Genomic DNA, 21,585 nt, shown 5'->3' with positions numbered 1-21,585 from the left:
GCATTACTTTCTTCTGGGTGCCTGAGCGGCCTGCAGCAGCTAAAGCTGACAAGTTAAACCCCACTTCCTGCCATAATTATTTCAATACATCAAACCTCCTCCCAATCCATGTGTAGCAGTTATCAAATTCATAAATCTAAAAGTTTCCCCTTCTGCAGCTTCTGGGTTGCATTCTTCGTTACTGCATCCGTTACTGTCCCTCAGCAAGTGCCCGCCCTTTCCCCTCTGCCTCCAGCGTTCTGCGCAAGCGCTGGCCAGATGACCCGACATCACCTCTTGTAACCGGTGGTGTCCTGCTCCGCTCCTCCCATCTATTTCCTTCTCCAGGGCAAGATGGGAAAGAGGTGACGTCGGGTCATCTGGCCAGCGCTTGCGCAGAACGCTGGAGGGGAAAGCACGGGCACGAGATTATGGGCGGGCACTCGCTGATGATAATCACAGCGCCGTCCATAATCTCGTGCCTGCGCAATACGTCACCAGCGGTCACACTGTGCACAGTCCCGGTACAGTCGCACAGCGCTTGTGCAGGACCAAGGGCGCACTGGGCGGTGTCCTGAGGTATGAAATGGAGCGTTGGGGGACGATATAAATCGGCAGGAGGGACAGTAACGGACACCAGACAGCCCGTCCCCATGGATAATTTAGAAGATTTGTATACCAAAAAGGTACAACTTTATAAAGTATTTAATTTGGTCTAAAAGGGAGCACAAAAACTATAAGAACCTTGCTAGAATGCAGCCCAGTAGCTGCAGAAAGGGAAACTTTTAGGTTTAAAGCAAAATTTCTGCTGACAGTTTCCCTTTAAGGATCAAGATATCAGACTAATATTAAAGTCAAAATCATTAGGCAGCTATACTTATGTGCAGAACCTAGCATAGAGGAATTGATGTGTTTCCCTCAGGTACACCAATGTAAAATGTTCCTTATCAGCCATTCTGGTACTTTAGGTCACATGCTGCTGCCCTCTTAGCTACTGCACAGATAAAGTAGGTACCATGAATATGCCCATATATGTCCTAGAAATGAATGGGCACCCTCATAGTGAATCACTTTATAATCCGTGTTAGTCCGAGCTCTTGATTACCCACCAATCCTTGCATTGATTTAGTTCAGTCTCCCTTCAAAGCTTTTCCAGCATGGCAGAAAACCTACAATCAGCTCTGTGGTGTTTTGCAATCTCCGCATTGGCGAGGGTCCAAAAAGATCAGATCTCAGTTTATAAAATGATGGCATAGTCTACTACAATGCAACTACTTTAAAGGATGGGAATAGCCCTTATGTAACAATCCTATAGTGTCTGTTACAGTGTGGATACCCTTCACCCTCCCAAAACTGGAAACGGATTAAATATAAATTTACTAGGGTCACCATTGTTGGTACTGGGGAAAACTGTAGAAGTACAAATCCGGTAAATGAAATCTTGGGAGCATGTAAAGCTTCAGGACTTTAGCCAAAAGCTAAATGTTATTGCCTGTAGTGAGAGAACAGACATTAGGCATATGCCCTGCCAGCAGCAATTGCCCTCACTTAAGCCCGCTTTACACGCTACAATATATCTTACCATGTGTCGGCGGGGTCACGTCGTAAATGACGCACATCCGGCATTGTACGTTACATTGTAGTGTGTGACAGGTACGTGTGATTGAACGTCAAAACGTTCATCGCATACACGTCATTGAATCCTGAAGAATTGCACGTCTGCTTATTCAATGTTCCCGAGGCAGCACACATCGCAGTGTGTGACACCCCGGGAACGATGAACAGATCTTACCTGCCTTCAGCCAGCAATACGAAAGGAAAGAGGTGGGCGGGATGTTTACGTCCCGCTCATCTCCACCCCTCCGCTTCTATTGGCCAGCTGCCACGTGACGTCGCTGTGACGCCGAACATCCCTCCCACTCCAGGAAGTGGACGTTCGCCGCCCACATCGAGGTTGTATGGAAGGATAAGTACGTGTGACAGGGGTTAATAGTTTGTGCGGCACGTTCAACAAATTGAACGTGCCGTACATGCGATGGGGGCGTTGCAAATCGCATACGATATTGTATGCGAAATTACAACGTGTAAAGCTGGCTTTACACTATAGAAATGATGAGCATTCACCATTAGGGCTGAAAACGGACCAGCACTGCATGTCCAGACCCCATATGGTGGTGCAGGGAAAACTTGCAACTAAAGAGAGATTAAAATTGGCAAACATTAACACTAGAAGTCCCAGGAATTTCGAGCTCCATAGAGTTCCAATGGTAGAAATGTTAAATGACCCCTCTCTGGGACCTCTAGTTTTAAAGGGAACACATCAGTCTATGCATACCAAGCCACAGGCAACATGAATCGGAGCCAGATGCATTTCAGAGAAAACCGTGCCTAGTACACCTAAGCTTTCATATCAGACTTCTGGTGTAAAATCTTTGAGAGTTGCAAAATATGGGCACAACTCAGAATTGCGCTTAAATTTTGCAACATTTGCCTATTTTCACAAGTTTTTCCCAGTCGTGACACAATGGGCAGAGCTGTGGCAGGACAGCAAAGCTTGTCCAATTCACAATGAACTGTGACAGTCCCTACGACAAATCTCACTACAGTACCCGACTGAAATGAGATGGAGGATCATGCCACTCGTGAGGCGCCCCAGATACATGAAGAGGTGTGCACCTCCCCATCACTCATCAGGAGTGTCACGATCCCTCATAAAGACAGGGGTGAACAATGCCCGATAAAACTAGGCCCACAGGGATCCAGCTGGTGACCAGAGGAATAGTAGAGACTACTCCTGCGCCAACCCAGGCTGGCTTTTCCATGCCCCGCTGTGGCCGATTAACAAATCTTTCCCTAGATTTGTGAGAGACCTGTCAATCAACTGCACAGGGGCAGGGAGAACCCAGCCTGGGATGGTGTCTAAACTATTCCTATTGTCCCCAACCAGTTCTTTAAAGTTTTCTCCGATATATGAGAGCACTCCAGAGAAAAACCATACCTGGCTGGAATAGCTGTCCATGGTTTGTGCATCATGAATCAAGCAATAGGTTCTCTTTCTAATACCTTGCTGTTCAGCTGACGCTCCCAACACCCCCTTACACATGGACACTCTGCTCCACCAAGCATGCATGTGACGAAATGGATGGAACCGGTTGCCAGAACTCTGATGCAGTCTCATCTCCCAGGAGTACAAACAAATCTGCCATTAGGGCAGTCAAAAGGTCCCCAAACAGAACAGATAGTTGTGTTTAAAAAAACAAAAACTGCGCTGATTAGTCGCGAGGCCGACGTATCAATGTCACGTGGGCCGCAGGAACGCAGCTTTAGACTTTGCTGGAGGCATGGCCACACCGGAGGGGAGTGCAGGCTTATTTATTTTTACGGGGGAAGCGGAATGAGCAGGGCTTGTCCAAGTAGTGAAAAACTCCTTTAAGATTTTACTGGGGTGGAGAATTACAGCTCTTAATAAAAGGTAATGAGGAGCCTAAAAGGTTCCCTATATATTAAATTCTGCACCATAACTTATTATTACATAGAAAAACATCAGGATTCCTGTCCAGATCCGCTGACTGGCTGCACTTTTCCATCCGGTTATACGATCCAATGACTGACCCGAGGCACTTATCAAATACCCATGAGGCACTGCTTCAGAGCAAATCTGTGTAATTCACTCATGATAAACGGTTCAGCCCATACAATGGCTCATGACGGTATTGATGTGGTTTTAGAAAATGTATCCACCTTAATAAACATTAGTTTCCCTTAGCAAACACTGAATCTTTTTTTCTTCATACGTACATATTAAAACACTAATATTATTTCCGTAACGTAAAACCTCAAAATTTTAAAACTATACCACCATTATTAGAAAGAAAAAAAAAAGGAACGAGAATACAGAATCCCACAAGTTATGCTTCAAAATTATTTGCTACATGTAAAACATTAGTTTCTTCACTGCCAAAGCTGCAAATCAAAAGGAGGCAGGTTATTTTTTTTTTTTTTTTTTGCTTTTCTCCATCAGCAGGTTTGACCTTCAAAAAATTCCAGTTCCTTTTTCAAAAATTAAAAAAAGTGAGCAAAACATGAGGTTTATGTGTTTCATTATTAAATAGCAGAAATATCCATAACATTAAAATATAAAAAAGTACAATTCATGTTCAGTAGCGGTGGGTTTGGGGGAAAGAACTTGAATGGTTGGTTCTGAAAAACTCAGAGGTTCTTTTGTTTGGAAAAGTTTCTCTCGGGATTTGCTCCCCCATTAACTTGTAACGCGTCGTCTTCCGGTCTGTACTCTTGTTTCTGACGGCGAATTTCTTTATAGCGCAATGTAATGTCTCTGTGGTGGGGAGAAACAAAAATTAGCAACACGCTCTATACAGTTCATATGTCAGCTATATATAAAAGGCTTTCTATTGTAAAACTGCAAACACATGAGGTCTGGCGAGACAAAACATCCACTATTTTCCCCAAGGAAATAGTTTTGGTAGAAAAAAGCCACCTTACTCATAGGCTTACTTATCGTGTACACAACCCCAAAAGGAAAGAAAACAAAACAACAACCCACATATACATTCAATGGAGTGGATATTTGAATACTATATGAGAAACAAATCATATTCATCTCGTGATAACTTTCGTTGTTTGAAGCGACACAGCCAAGTCAAGCTCATGTGAATTTCGTTTCAAATATGGAAAGAGACTATCTGCGAAAAAGCAAAATAAAACAAAATTATGCAAAAAAAGAGGATATAGGCATCTTATATAAGAGGTTTCACTGTATTACAAATACTTGCATAAAAACAGCCATGCTACAGGATTGTATTAACTGTGTGTACAACTGAAAAACCTACTTATGTGCGTACACGTATGACAAATATGGGTGAAACCAACCTCAGTCCCACGTATACAGGAGACAGTCACATCAACTCCATAAAAACCATGAACGCATATCAAAAACCGCCCGCATATTTATGCAAGACAAATAACAGAATTGATATTCCGTGTTACCAATAAATCGCTTCAAAGTTTCCCCTTATCTGGTCATATGCTACAACAAGCTATAGGCTCATGCATACTTATGTACACAACTCCAAAAGGAAAAAAAAACAAAAAAAAAAAAACCCTTCTAGTAAAAATACATTGTATCGGTTCTGAAATTATGCCCGTTATCCAGAAGGTTTTAGAGATGCATGATCCAAAATGTTTCACGAGTTAACAACAATTTACCCCAATCACCTCCTCTCTTGGGGTTTAAAACGCTCTCTATGCCCTTGATTTTTAGATGATTCCTATTACCAGAATGTATTTCTAAAGTGTTTAGACAAGCCAGACACAGCCTTGTTATTGAGTAGGGAACAGACCCAGATATGTGCTCCGCTATTCTCTTTTTGAGGGTGTGCATGGTGCACCCAATGTAATATTTGTTACATGCCATGCATGTTGCCATATAGACAACATGCGTGGTATTGCAGTTAATGAAAGATTTGATATGGAACTGTTTGGAAGTAACATTGTTGTAAAAAAAAATTTGGTGACCTCCATATATTGACATAGATTGCATGGCCTGTGCCCGTACCGATAATTGCCTTGATACTGTAAGCCATGTGGGTTTATATATCTGTTTTGAAAAAAGGCTAGGGGATAAAATACTGGCCAGATCTCTGGACTTTCTGTCTACACATCTAAAACCTTGTGACAATATTTTAGATGATTTCTCATCCTGATGCAGGATGGGTATATACTTGTGCACCAAGGATACAATATTGGCATAATCTTTACTAAAAGGGGTTGAAAAGGTAAGCACACCCTCTTTATGATGGATATTCCCAAATCGATTAGCCTTAGTTGGTTGATCCCTCCATATTGATGCCCTAATCCATATGAGGATCACATCATCTATATATCTTGCATACCATGCAATTTCAGAAAGAAAAAAATTGGACATGGTATGTATAAAATGTGACTCCCAGACAGGCATGTACAGGTTGGCCAATAAGGGCGAGAATTTCGCTCCCATAGGGCAACCACATGTCTGGAGATAGTATTTACCATCATACATGAAAAAGTTAGTCCTTAACAAATACTCGATCGCCATGATAATAAATCTGTTTTCATCACTAGTGTAGTCTTTGGTGGAGGAAAAGAGCTGGGATATTACACTCAAGGCAAGAGAATGGGGAATGCAAGAGTAGAGGGATATGACATCACAAGTGACGCAGTGATAGTTGGATGCCCACTTCATTTTTTCAACACATTGTAATAAATGTTTTGAATCGCGTACATATTCATCATTACGTATGACATGGGGCTGTAGTTTACTATCCACCCACTCGGTTCTCGTTGAGAGGCCCTATTCCAGCCACAATGGGCCTGAGGGGTGGAGGAAACAAATCTTTGTGAGTTTTGGGGAGGGCATGGAAAATGGGGCATACAGGATTATTAAAGAGATGTTTTTGTTTCCAAGACCCCCAAAGCCATACCCTCCTCAAGCAAGGTTTTCAAATCTGCAGAAAAGGATGAAGAAGGATCTCCCTGAAGGGGACAATATGTGGAAGAATCTGCCAACAATTTCAGAACTTCCCGATGGTACTAAGATGTTACACGAGGTTTTAGATGTGTAGCCAGAAAGTCCAGAGATCTGGCCAGTCTTTTATCCCCTAGCCTTTTTTCAACAGATATATAAACCCACATGGCTACAGTATCAAGGTAATTATCGGTGGGGGCACAGGCCATGCAATCTATGTCAATATATGGAGGTCACCAATTTTTTTTTACAACATTACTTCCAAACAGTTCCATATCAAATCTCTCATTAACTGCAATACCACGCATGTTGTTTATATGGCAACATGCGTGGCATGTAACAAATATTACATTGGGTGCACCATGCACACCCTCAAAAAGAGAATAGCGGAGCACATATCTGGGTCTGATCCCGACTCAATAACAAGGAAGGCTGTGTCTGGCTTATCTATACACTTTAGAAATACATTCTGATAATAGGAATCATCTAAAAATCAAGGGAATAGAGAGCGTTTTAAATCCCAAGAGAGGAGGTGATTGGGGTAAATTGTTATTAACTCGTGAAACAATTTGGATCATGCATCTCGATGCCAGTTATCCAGAAGGTTTTAATTTCAGAACCGAATCAATGTATTTTTACTAGAAGGGGTTTTTTTTTTCCCCCTTTGGAGTGGTGTACACGATAAGCATTCATGAGCCTATAGCTTGTTGTAGCATATGATCAGATAAGGGGAAACTTTGAAGCGATTTATTGGTAACAATAAAATATATTAATTCTGTTATATTTGTCTTGCTTATATATGCGGGCGTTTTTTGATATGCGTTCATGGTTTTTATGGAGTTAATGTGACTGTCTCCTGTATATGTGGGACGGAGTTGGTTTCACCTACATTTGTCATACGTGTACGCACATAAGTAGGTTTATCAGTTTATATTCTCTTGTACACACAGTTAATACAATCCTGTAGCATGGCTGTTTTTATGCAAGTATTTTTAATACAGTGAAACCTCTTATATAAGATGCCTATATCATCTTTTTTTTGCATAATTTTGTTTTATTTTGCTTTTTTCGCAGTCTTTCCATATTTGAAACGACATTCACATGAGCTTGACTTGGCTGTGTCGCTTCAAACAACGAAAGTCATCACAAGACTAATCGAATTTGTTTCTCATATAGTATTCAAATATCCACTCCATTGAATGTATATGTGGGCTGTTTTTTTTTTTCCTCTTCTCTTGTTGTGACATAGCCAAATCCTGATTCTATATGTGCATGCGGGGATTTCCGTCTCAAATAGTTTTGTATGCATGTTTGTATGTGCACATATTCATATGTATGAAACATCTGTTTAATTGTGTGCACATAACTTGGATTTATGTGATTGGGTTTTTTCATTTGCAACTCTCTCCATGTCTGACTTTAACCATTTGAGTCCTGAGGCTAATTGTAACCTGGTGTCCATACTTAATTGGCTGCTTGTTTGTAATTTGTATATCCACATGATGTCTTTATATATGTTTACTCTGCGCTTGTAAGCCTATGAGTAAGGTGTTTTCTTCTACTGAAACACGTAAGGCGTTGCAAAGAGGGAATAATTCCACCACTATGATTTTAGTTGTGCGTTAGCACAATAAAGCATTTTCCACCACTTGGGTGAGAACATTTTCTTAATTTCCTATTGCATACTGGTGAAGGTCAGCCACCGCACCTCTCCCCTTGTTTGGATCCTGAGGTCATATTGGAAGACGAGGTATTGGTTTGTTTAGTTTTTATTTTCCCCAAGGGTCACCATAATTATAGCTGGGGGCGTAACTATAATAGGTGCGGGGGTTAGAATCGCACCTGGGACCTGGAGTCTTAGAGACCAAAATGGCCCATAGGAGAATTTCAATATTATCAAAGACCTGTGATTGTTTAGGGCCCGTTAGGAGTTTTTGCATTGGGGCGAGTGATTATAGTCCTCGTAATGCTGAGTGTCACAGGTAAAAGTAGTAGCACCCAACCTTTAAAAAGCCTGTGGTAGAAAACATCCATCCAAGCCACAGATTGTGATGGGAAACCCTTGAGTTATCCTGTGGCGATAGCACTTGGAGCCAAGCTTTACTGATACACGAGCCCCCAGACTCCAGGCAGAGATTGTGACAAATACAATTCTTGCTGCCTGCGGTCACCACTAGAGGGAGCGCTTTATTAAAACCCTTCATTTATTCCAAACATAAAAGACTAATGCGGTTAAAATGTTTCATATGCAATATGTCAATATTTTATTATTTTTTAAATTTATATCTAGCTTTATTTTGCAGTTAAAGGGTATCCATCAGCACGTTTTTGCTATGTAAGCGGAGGACAGCATGATGTAGGGGTTAAAAAACAAAGCAACTGTGCTTTTCTTATCAGTATGTGTACGCAATTGTTTTACATAAACTAAAGGGTTTATTACCCTGTGATTAACATTGCAGGACTAGAAACACATGCACTGCAGTCAGACACATCCCCCGGCCAGGAGTGGGTGGGATAGCTATCTCAGCTGTGTTCCTGAATCTAAATTCTTCCGCTTCAGCCAGTAATCTACACAATAGGATTCAGAATCTTCTTGCCTACATTATGCTACTCTCAGAGGAGGTAGCAAAAACCTGCTGACAATTTCCCTTTAAAACGTTAAACCTTGCACCAGCATGCGTATGTGATAAGGGTGTTTAGGAAAATGTAATGCTTGGACATGGAGGTAAAGCTGTGCATAGTAAGTGGGCAGAGCCAGGAAGGAGCCTGCTTACCTGATGAAGAATCGCCATGCTGTCCACAATAGGATGAGAACAATACCCAGAATCCAACACTGTGTGACATAGAATGGTAAGGGTAGTGTTATAGTATAAGGATCGTATTTTACGACAATAAGGAACTCTGTCACGGTGATCGCTGCCACCATCCACGCCTGCTGGCCCAGCTTCTTGTGGAACTTCCTGATGAGCGAAAAGGAAGAATACAATTACTTGCAATCAGCCAATGAGTATTTCTCTAAAGTAAGTGTCCACTCCAACTGTACAAGGTTTTTGGAATTTGAAAGCTTTTGACACAAGGTTGTAGGGGCTGAAATGTGTGTCCTCCCCTCATACATGATTACTACACTTTCTACCAGTATCAAGGGACGGGGGGGGGGGGGGGGGGAGAAGAAAAAGTGGACAGGGAGAAAAAGCTGCAGCAAGAAGGGTGCAAAAACGTCTCTCTTTCAAGGGCCACATGGTCAGACTGCACCAATCTTACAGCTACAATAAACATATTTTTAGTATTTTGACCATTATAGAAATGGGGGTTCACTGCCCTTCTGTTTGCCCCCTAAAGTTAGAGAATTCTTATATGCGTTGATGTCTATGGAAGTTGCAGGTTGAGTTGTTCACAAATTCCTCCTCTCTAGATTACTAAACAGAGTCAGGAATGTAGGAAGCCATGATGGCTAAGATCGGTAATATCAAACCAGGGCTGTGGAGTCGGTAAGCCAAAATTCCAACTACAAATCCTCAATTTCCCTGATTTCGACTCCATTACCCCCCCATACAGTTAAAACAAGAAGTTTCTCTCTGCTCTCTATAAAGACACATCTGCAGGTTTTTCTCACTATGTGACATGAAATCAGAATAAACCTTTTTTCGTTTTAGGTCAATTAGGAACCAAAATGATATTTGCCAAATGCCAGAATAATGAGAGAGAGAGAGAATGTTTTAAAGCATTTTTATTACTTTCGTCAAACTCAAGTTTACATAAAATTTAATAGTATTTGGTACCATTGTCCTTACACTGTATGACTTGGGTCAAACGTTCTGGATCTCCTTCCACAAGCTCCTCACAATCGTTGGTAGGAATTTGGGCCCATTCCTCTTGACAAAACTGAGCCATATTTGTAGGTCGCCTTGATCACACTTTCCTTGTCAGCTTTGCCCATAAACTTTCAATAGGACTGAGATTAGGGCTTTGTGATGGCCACTCCAAAACATTGACTTTGTTATCGTTAAGCCACTTTGTAACCAAACTGGTAGTATGCTTCTGGTCATTGTCCATTTGGAAGACCCATTTCTGACCAAGCTTTAAGTTCCTGGCTGATCTCTTGAGATGTTGTTTCAGTATTGCCACATAATCTTCTTTCCTCATGATATCATCTATTTTGTGAAGTGCACCAATTCCACCTGCAGCAAAACAACCCCAGAACATGATGCTGCCACCCATGTTTCACAGTTGGGATGGTGTTCTTAGGCTTCAACGATTTTTTTTCCTCCAACTGTAATGATGGTCATTATGGCCAAACAGTTCAATTTTAGTTTTGTCAGACCACAGGACATCTCCAAAAAATAGAGGTCTCTGTTCCTGTGTGCATTTGCAAAAATGAACCAGATCCTTTTAAAGTAATGGCTTCTTCCTCGCAGAGTAACCTTTAAGCCCATGTTGATACAATACTCGTTTCACTGTGGACAATGATACAATCTTACCAGCTTTCGCCAGCATCTTCACAAGGTCTTTTGCTTTTGTTCTTGGGTTGATATGCACATGTCTGACCAAAACATGTTCATCTCTGGTACACAGAACCCATCTCCCTCCTGAGCGGTATTGATGGCTGGACATTTCCATCTTGTTTGTACTTGCGTATAATTGTTTAAACAGATGAATGAGGCATCTTCGGGAATCTGGAAATTGCAACCAAAGATGAACCAAACTTGTCTAAGTCCACAATTCTCTTCCTGAGATCTTGGCTGATTTCTTTTGACTTTCCCATGATGCTACACAAAGAAGCAGTGTGTTTCAGGTGTGCATTAATATACATCCACAGGTGTCTAACTCAGATGTGGTCAATAAACCTATCAGAAGCTTCCAAAGACATGACATCAGCTTATGGGCTGTCCCATATTGTTTAAAGCCATAGTACTCTTAGTAAATGTAAACTTTTGACTTTGCAGAAAGGAATAAAAATGCCTTAAAGTATTCTCTCTCATTCTGGCATTTGGCAAATATAAATATTCATAATTGATCTAAAAATGGGTAAGGTTTATTCTGATGTCAGATAGTAAGAAAATCATGCAGAGGTGTCTTTTTAGATAGCATATGTGAACTTCTGGTTTCAACTATACATGGCTCATGTTTGTGATACATTTACTGTAGCAAAATGGTAACATGTCTACTTATATCATGTATCTGAAGTGCAGCAGAGATCTCTCTCGCGTACATAGGTTGCTTTACACGCAGCAACATCGCTAACGATATATCGTCGGGGTCACGTAGTTAGTGACGCACATCCGGTGCAGTTAGCGACATCGCAGCGTGTGACACCAATGAGCGACGATCAACGAGCACAAAAACGTGAAAAATCGTTGCTCGTTGACACGTCGTTCATTTCCTTAATTTCGTTGCTGCTGCAGGTACGATGTTGTTCGTCGTTCCTGCGGCAGCACACATCGCTATGTGTGACACTGCAGGAACGACAAACATCTCGTTACCTGCGTCCACCGGCAATGCGGAAGGAAGGAGGCATCTTCTGGCCGCTTATCTCCGCCCCTCCGCTTTCATTGGACGGCTGCCGTGTGACATCGCTATGACGCCGCATAAACCACCCCCTTAAAAAGGAGGCGGAACGCCAGCCAGAGCGATGTCGCAGGGAAGGTAAGTCCGTGTGACGGGTGTTAGCGATGCTGTGCATCGCGGGCAGCGATTTGTCCGTGACGCATAACAGACGGGGGTGGGTACACTCGCTAGCGATATCGGTACCGATATTGCAGCGTGTAAAGTACCCTTAAACCTAGATTATTTGATCAGGAATAGATCAGACATATATAGGACATTTCATAACTTACCCAAATTCTTATGAAAAAATATTCACACATACTGCATTGAACCGGTGTTCCCAATTAATTATATATTTTAGGAGCCGGAGTCGGTCCATTTTATACCAACTCCAACAAAATGGACACAGACTCAAACTCAATTGCCCTGTATCAAACACTGGGCATACAATTTGGCGTAATCAAGAATTCAATGATCAAACAGAGATGGACAGCACACACTATGGGTCATAACTGGTCATCAGAAGGTGGCACAGGAAACCCCGTACATAACCCCTGTGGTGTTTTTCATTGATCAGGTCATGCTGTATTTCACCAATCTCAATAGTTTGCACCCTTGTGTTTGTGACAAAGGTTTGAGAACTATTTTCTGAAAAATACTTCTAGATATTGAATGGTTTTGTTAGGTGCCACATCTGGGCTTAAAATGTACGGATGGCCTCAGGCCTGTCATAAGGATTTGTCTAAAGTGCAAGGACGCCATCCACAGGGAGAGGATGACCACTGCAACGGTCTCCCTAAACGACCCTTCACCCTCTAATCCATCCAGGACCTAAGAGTCTACCTTCAGGAGTGCCAACGTCAGCAACCAAGTGTATATTCCTGGAGAAGTCAAATACAGTGCCTGACTGGATGGTGTTCTAGGCACGAGCAATATATGGGCTATGACTGTGTGGCTGATATAGCGGCAGCACAATAAGCCATTCAGACGCTTACCATCTGTCAGTTATGTTTCCCCTATGTTTGTACTTCTAAATATCCTGTAATAAACCCCCCTATAAAAGATCCATTAGCTCTTGGTAATTGACACCCAAGACTGCAGATTCTACAGGTTTCCCGCATTTTTCTAATATATGGAGTCTCTAGAGATGAAACCCAGATACTCATGGTATCATTAATGAAGGTCTAAAAAAACTAAATAACCTTTTAAAAGCAAATGCTTGGTAAAACTGCTGCACCATGTTAAGCCTAGTACTGGACATCACTGAGAAAGGCACAGAATGGAGCGGCCGATGTAGCGGACCTTTGACGCGTCTGTGCCCTGACTGTTGTGGCACACAGAATGGCACGGGATGGTCGGGGATTGTGCGTCTAGGGCACGAGAAGGTGGTGGCTTTACCAACAAGTTTACTCATCTGGTTAATGCTGAGGTCATATAGGATGACGGCAATGGTAGCTCCATTATTCTTCTGGTCTAAGGTTAATCATTTTGATGCTCATATTCTTGGCACACTGAGCTTTAACCCCTTCAGCCCCCGGGCTCTTTCCGTTTTTGTTTTTTGCCCTCCTTCCGAGAGGCATAACTTTTTTATTTTTCCATCAATCTTGCCATATGAGGGCTTGTTTTTTGTGGGACTAGTTGTACTTTTAAATCCAACCATAAGTTTTACCATATAGTGTACTGGAAAACGGCAAAAAAATTCCAAGTGAGAAAAAATTGCAAAAAAGTGTGATCGTACAATAGTTTTTGGGATATGTTATTCACTGTGTTCACTATATGGTAAAACTGAGGTATCTATGTGATGCCTCAGGTCAGTGCGGGTTTGTAGACACCAAACATGTATAGGTTTACTTGTACCTAAGGGGTTAAAAAAATTCACAAGCTTGTCCAAAAAAAGTGGCGCACGTTTTGCGCCATTTTCCAAAACCCGTAGCGTTCTCATTTTCCGGGATCTGAGGCTCAGTGATGGCTTATTTTTTGCGTCTCGACCTGACGTTTTTAACAGTACCATTTTTGCACAGATGCTACGTTTTGATCGCCTGTTATTGCATTTTGCGCAAAATTTGCGGCGACCAAACAACGTAATTTTGGCGTTTGGAATTTTTGTGCCACTACGCCGTTTACTGATCAGATTCATTGATTTTATATTTTGATAGATCTGGCATTTCTGAACGCGGCGATACCAAATGTGTGTATTTTTTATTTTTTTAACCCTTTAATTTTCAATGGGATGAAAGGGGGGTGATTTGAACTTTTAGGGTTTTTTTATTTTTTTAAATTTTTTAAAAATTTTTTTTTCACTTTTTTGTTATTTTACTAGTCCCCCTAGGGGGCTATAGCGATCAGCAATCCGATCGCTCTGCACTATCTGCTGATCACTGCTACAGAGCTGAGAACTGCAGATTTGCTGCTTTACTTTCAATGCCGGCTGTATTCCGGCATTGAGAGGAAGTGAGTCATGTTAGCTACAGGCGTCATCACATGACCCTGTGCTACCATGGCAACCACCGAAAGTCACGTGATCATGTCACGTGACTTCCGGTGGGGGCGGGGTAAGTGACTGTCATGGCGGCGCCCATATACATATCGCTGCCAGATTTTGGCAGCGAAATGTAAGGAGTTAATGGCCGCGGGTGGAAGAGATTCCACCCGCGGCTAGCAGGCACACATGTCAGCTGTTGATAACAGCTGATATGTGCGCGGATTGCCGCCGCCTGCAGGGGGTGGGGCTTACCGGCACACGATCCACGACGTACCCAGTACGTCATGGGTCGTTAAGGGGTTAATAATATGAGCAGATTCCATCAAAAGAAGAAAAGCAAAAAAAGTATTTAAAAGAGTGTTCCCATAAACAAAGCTAATTTTAAAGTTGATTTTAATCAATAAATCGTTGAATAATAAGAACTTCCACAATTCGATGAGGTGTTTATAACAAATAATAAAAAAAAGTGTTCCTGTGCTGACAGTCTTATATCTGTGCCACTGCTATGTCTGTATACTGTTTCTTCCTCCCCTGCCCAAGAGATGTGCTATGAGCAGACCATGTCCCTGTACAGTCAGACACAGCTATTACACAGTACACAGGAGGGATGCATATATAAGATTATCCCAGCACAGGAACCTAATTTTTTTTTTTTTTTTTTTTTTTAAACATCAAATTGTGGAACTTATTGCAAGATCTATTGAATAAATTAAACTTTGTGGGGAAAACCCCCTTTTTTTAATTTAAAGACATTTTGTGGCATCTTGCATGTATTGGGAGCATGTGGCTTACAGAGGTCATCAATCCCCAGGATAGAAGAGACATTCATCGTTGATGGGACTGCGAACAACAGCTGGGTACAACACTGTGTATAGCAGTCACATACAATGAATGGGGCGGCTGTGTGCCTGCGGGGTCATTGCTCCATTTTTTCAGCATTTCAGAGATCCACTTTCAGGATTGGTGGCAGTCCTCCAAGCAGAGGGATTTTCCCTGTGAAAATGGCCTAAAAGGTGGGAATACAAATACCGAATAATTCAAAACATTAATCTTAAAACGTCTAGACCTACAGCCAGTCATTATGAAGTCGGCAGGTTCGGCTGATCTTAGTCACACATACTGGCCATCTTTAGACCTAGGCCACACTTGTTTCGCAGTACAAGGCAATAGAAGGATTATAGGGTTAAAATTAGGGATGTTCGAATACCTCAAATATTCGGCTTCGCGAATATCCGACGAGTAGGTCACCGCTATGCGAATATTCGATGCGCAATGTAAGTCTATGGGAAGGCCGAATAGTTCCAAATCGTTGTTATTCGGGTTTCCTACAGACTTACATTGCGCATCGAATATTCGCGAATAGTGGCAACGTAGTAGGAAAATATTCGCGTAGCCGAATATTTGAGGTATTCGATCAACCCTAGTTAAAATGCATAGTATAGGGGCCTAAGCAGAGGTGTCCAACGTTAAATGACTGAGTCTAAATGTAAAAGACTGATCTGGTGACTCGTATTTTCTGGATAAAAAGTTCTATCCTGCCATCTTGTGGAGATGAAGAGAAGTACGCTTACAGAATATTCCTGGGTTTGCTAATATGTATCTTCACTATAGAAATCACATGGAAGGAAGGAGATGGTCCGAGCGGACAGGCCATTGATTTATTGACTCTCGCTCTCCGTAAAAGTCAATGAGAAAAAAAAAAACGGATCCAGCGCTGGATCCGTTTTTTTCAAAATGTGACGGATTGTGACTGATGGCAAAAAAAGGATGTGTGAAACGGGCCTTAGACCTCCGAGTTCAGGTTATGAAAAGGGGAGCAAAAACAAGTGTTCCGTTGATATTGTTGCTCAGTGTAGATTTGGAATGGGATTCCCTGTAGGTGTGATGAGAGGAGCCCAATACTCATATATATATAATGTATATTGACTTGGGAATCTCAAACCTCAGGAAAAATGTAGCGATTTCTGGAGACAAACATCAATAAATGAGGATGAGATCGGAAGATTACAAACTTACAAGTCGTCCATGAAGTCATAGATCTCTCTCATGGCTACACCTCCCACGTTCACGAAAAACACCAAACGCAACAACACCAGGTAATGTTCCGGAGGCATCCACAGGACGAATTTGAGGTAAAATGTGTTGAGTTCTGCAAGTAAAAACTAAGAAGAAATCACAGATCATTACACATGAACACAAGAAGATGTGACAACTATAGGTCCTGATGGAGGAGTGGATCCAGCAGGAAGACGTTAAATCCTCTTTAGGTCCTATTCCTTTTAAATCCACTCATTAAAGAACTGATCCATTTAAAAGCTTTAGACATTACTCCAATGCTAGGGAATCTAGAAAATCCGAAGCAGCAGATCAAGAATTACATCTGATCGGTACAACTCTACATGCCATCATCGCTCAACAACACTGAAAACACTAAAATATCCATCTACAAAACTGTGCTTCGGCCAATAGCCGCCTCAGCCGACTCTCCCATACATAAAGTCAGCCGGCAGCTTATCTCCAGGAGAACGATAGGATCAGCAGTATGAAGTGGGACATGACCGATAGACATCTTCCCTGGCAGTCATCCTGAGCCCCCATACAGATTAGACCTTCAGCTGAATGCACTTGCATTGGATTTATCGACATTAGTCCGAGTATGGGGGCCTTTACATTTTACAAATTGTTTTATATATTAGAGGGAACAAAAAAAAATTGCTACATGGCATAATGCTTTGAAATGAAATGAATTTTATGTGATGTACCAACAGCACCTGCCTCCAGAAGTCACCAAATGACTAAATTGAGTCAAACTGTGTGTAATTTACCCTCAGTATAACTACAGCTGTTCGGTGAAGGCCTCAGAGGTTTGCTTGAGAACATTTGGGATCAAACTGCATCATGAAAACCAAGAAACACACCAGACAGGTCAGGGATAAAGTTGTGGAGAAGAGCAAAGGAGAGTTAGGTTATAATAAAAAAAAATAGCCAAATCTCTGAACATCTCATGGAGAACTGTTCAATCCATCATCCTAAAATGGAAGGATTATAGCACAACTGTAAACCTACCGAGACATGGCCATTCCCCTAAACTGACATCCCAAGCAAGGAGAACACTAATTTGAGAAGCAGCCACGAGACCCATGATCACTCTGAAGGAGCTGCAAAGATCCACAACTCAGGTGGGACAATCTGTCCCCAGGACGGCTGTATAATTCGGATGAGGATCGCATAGCAGTGCATACACTGGCAACAGCTCTCCTGACCTGAGCATAACAGCTGAATGTATTTCTATGGATTGTGATGTGACCATCATCCATGTTATATAGCAGTTGTCATATAGCGATGTTATATATCTGCCTTTTATGGGAGTGTCAAAAAGAAAGCCATTTTGAAAGTCATAAGAAGTCCCGTTTTCAGTTTGCAAAATCCCAAGTAGGGGACACCACAAGCATGTGTATTCTGATCATATTAGACCAAAATACAACTTTTTGGGCTAAATACAAAACACTGTGGTGGAAAATAATGTACATCACCCTGCAAACACCATTCCTACTGTCTTACATGGTGGGGGCAGCATCATATTGTGGGGAGGCTTTTATTCATCAGGAACAGAGAAACTGGTTGGAGTTTATGTGAAGATGGATGGCGCTAAATACAATGTAATCCTGGAGGAAAACCTGTTAGAGGCTTCAAAAGATTTGAGACTGGGGACTAGGTTCACCTTCCAGCAGGACAAGCACCCTAAACATACTGCCAGAGTCACAATGGATGGTTTAGATCAAAGCTTTTGCATGTGTGTGAACAGCCCTATCACAGTCCATTGAGAATCTGTGACAAGACTTGGAAATTGCTGTTCACAGATGCCTCCATACAATCTCACTAAGCTACAGCTATTTTGCAAGGAAAATTGGGCAAAAAATTCAGCCTCTAGATGTGCAAAACTGGTACAGACATAGCAAAACAGACATGCAGCAGTAACTTTGTTGAGAGGTGGTCCTATAAAGTATTGACTCAGGGACTGAATACACACGTGTATCGCAATTTTCAGATTTATTTAAAACTTTAAATAACTTTAGATTATTTAAAAACCCTGTATCATTTCCTTTACACTTCACAAACACTTGCTACTTATTGTTCACATCACATAAAATCCCAATAAAAAAATTAAGTTTGCGGGTGTAATGTAAAAAACAAAAAAAAAAAAAAAAATATGGGGAAAAGTTCACAGGGCATGAATACTTTTTAAATGGAAGGTGTCGTGCCCAAAAAAAAAAAAAAAAAAAAAAAATCAATAACTGAAGAAATGTGAAGTATAAGGCTATGTGCGCACGTTCCGTATTTGCATGCAGTTACGCTGCGATCTGCACCGCAGCGTAACTGCATGCGTCCTGCGTCCCCAGCATAATCTATGAAGATTATGCAGGAGCCGTGCGCACGTGGCGTATTAGAGCGCAGCGCTTGGGCTGCTGCCCGAAGCACGCGTTCTAAGAAGTGACATGTCACTTATTTCATGCGCTCTGCATGTAGCCCCTGCTCTGGCTATGGGAGGGGCTGCACTTAGAGCGCATGGAATCGGCTTTTTTTTTCATTACGGACTGATTCTGCAGCACAAGTGTGCTGTTCAAATCGCTGCAGAAATTTCTGCAGGGACAGTACGCAACGTGCGCACATAGCCTTAATGTTTTAATGTTTTGTTTAAATATTTGTTTTTAATTGAGCAAAACATAAAAAAAAAAAAGCGACACCTTACCTTTAAAAAGGCATTGTACAAAAAAGCGGTTGTCCACTACCTGAATAACTCAACTATAAAAGGAAAAAGGAAATACTCCCCTTGTGAAATAAAAACAACAGATGATACCTGCTGCAAAGTCGCCATTCTAGCCATGTCACGGCTGGAGTGATCTTGTTATGCCACATGAGCGCTGCAGCCAGTAAGCAGACTCTGTTGGCTGCTGAGCTCTGTTTTCTGGGGCAAGCAGAAGAAATGAGAGCGCTGCAGACAGTGAGGCCACTGATCGGCTGCAGTGGTTATGTGGCATAACAATGTTATGGGAGGTAGGGCACTGGCACGGGAGGGAAGTAGCTGTTATTTTTAGGTTTACAATTGGGACTACGTTATTTTAAAAAAAAAAAAAAAAAAAAAAAAAAGATTGTCCAGGTAGTGGGCAACCCCGCTAACATTTTACATTGATTACTTAATTCTGGACTTATATAATCCGATCACAAGACACTATAGTGAAGAATTGTCTATTCAGTGAAATTTCAGTTTTCATAAATAAATATAAAAAAAAAAACAAACAAAAAAAAAAAAAAAACACAAATAGGTTAATGTCCACAAAATCTGAAAGGTTTCTCCACATTGGGAGGTGATTGGTGTGGATGACACTGCAATGGCAGATGCCACATGTACAAAATGAGCAGGGCGCACACACCACTTGCCTTTTAATGTGGACAGCGTCAGCCTAAACCTGGTGTCAGATTTCCTTTAAATACAAAACATTGACGTAAACGTGTAAGCTGGTGTTATACAGAGCTGTGCGGACTCTTCTACAACTTCCGTCATTAGGAGTCTGACCGCTATGGACTTCTATACAACTCTTCAAATCAATGAGCATCAGAGCATTATCTGATGTACTGATAGATGAAGCCGCTGCTGGGGAAGTAGCCGCATAGGACTGAAGAGCACGCACCAAGTGGATACACAACACTTTGGCATTTTTCTTGATCTGCGCTCCCAACTGGAGCCCAGTGCTATTCCCTTGAATACAGTTACCTTACAGTAAAAAAGAGAAAATTCTGTACAACGACTAGATTGTAAAAAATATATTTATTGATGAAAATAGCTAAAAGCAGACAAACAATCCAGGATTAAAATTGCAGAGACAAATGGTGAGTACCAACAGATGGCGCCCTCACCCCACAAAAGGTACATGGTAGCACATGTTAGAAACAAACACACAGCACATAAAGGACTAAAAAGCCTGGATTATATACAAATAAAGTGTGCTGCTAATTATATAGTGCCTGTTACTATTACATCAAAAATACACAGTGTCAAAGTCATGTAACAACGCACTAACAGGTATAAACTGCAACCAAACGTACCTATATGGTGGATGAGAGCCCAGATCCCCGACCCATAGGTTTCGGTTTAACTCCTTCTTCCGGGGGTGGTCTCTAATTATACCTGTTAGTGCGTTGTTACATGACTTTGACACTGTATTTTTGATGTAATAGTAACAGGCACTATATAATTAGCAGCACACTTTATTTGTTTATAATCCAGGCTTTTTAGCCCTTTATGTGCTGTGTGTTTGTTTCTAACATGTGCTACCATGTACCTTTTGTGGGGTGAGGGCGCCATCTATTGGTACTCACCATTTGTCTCTGCAATTTTAATCCTGGATTGTTTGTCTGCTTTTAGCTATTTTCATCAATATATTTTTTACAATCTAGTCGTTGTACAGAATTTTCTCTCTTTTTTGCTAAATATCAATCTGTATATGGCTTCATCCATATTGTGAATATGGCACGGGATTGTCCGTGTTTTTTGGTATTGTATATTCATAGTTACCTTACAGTACCCAGTAAAAAAATAAAATGCTTAAAAGGGAATCTGTCAGCTGATTTTTGCTACCTCATCTGAGAGCAGCGTGATGTAGGCAAAGAAGCCCTGAATCCAACGATATATCACTTAGATTACTGGGTGCAATCGTTTTGACCCAATCAAATATTTTAGATTTTGCATGTAACAGAGCTGCCCTCACCCACACCAGGTTCTCATGGTACATTTCCATAGACAGAAGCAGGGCGGGGTTGGTTTAGAGCTCACATGCTGCTGGGTTCAACTAATGATAAAGCTAAGAAGATTAAACTAACATTAAAGGTAAACAAAAAAAACACAATGATCAGAGACACCTGACTGAAATCTCGGTTTTAACTCTTACAGCATGCCGCTTTCAGAGTACATAATAATCAAGCAATATTAAGAGGCATAAAATGTAACTTTTAATCTAGTTATATTAAAAGCTTTTTGACAAACTAGTAACCCAAAGCT

At 41.4% G+C, this 21,585-nt stretch overlaps 1 protein-coding gene across 2 annotated transcripts in view; it reads right to left on the bottom strand.

The window, feature by feature from the left end:
- Positions 1 to 278: 278 nt before the first annotated feature.
- PTDSS2 (phosphatidylserine synthase 2) overlaps positions 279 to 21,585 on the bottom strand; it is a 105,635-nt gene continuing 84,328 nt past the window's right edge. The window contains exons 10-12 of one of the 2 annotated variants that reach the window (XM_075325417.1): positions 16,545 to 16,690; positions 9,277 to 9,462; positions 279 to 4,315 (exon numbers count right to left, since the gene is read on the bottom strand). In XM_075325417.1, the coding sequence (XP_075181532.1) occupies positions 4,189 to 4,315; positions 9,277 to 9,462; positions 16,545 to 16,690 (459 nt within the window). In that variant the 3' untranslated portion in view covers positions 279 to 4,188. The remainder of the gene's footprint in view (positions 4,316 to 9,276; positions 9,463 to 16,544; positions 16,691 to 21,585) is intronic. The other variant, XM_075325418.1, reaches the window with a different exon arrangement.

Source organism: Anomaloglossus baeobatrachus, chromosome 10 (assembly GCF_048569485.1).
Source record: "Anomaloglossus baeobatrachus isolate aAnoBae1 chromosome 10, aAnoBae1.hap1, whole genome shotgun sequence".
Lineage (NCBI taxonomy): Eukaryota > Metazoa > Chordata > Amphibia > Anura > Aromobatidae > Anomaloglossus > Anomaloglossus baeobatrachus.
The sequence above is the reverse complement of the archived record's forward strand: the minus strand, read 5'-3'. Positions and strand labels throughout refer to the sequence as shown.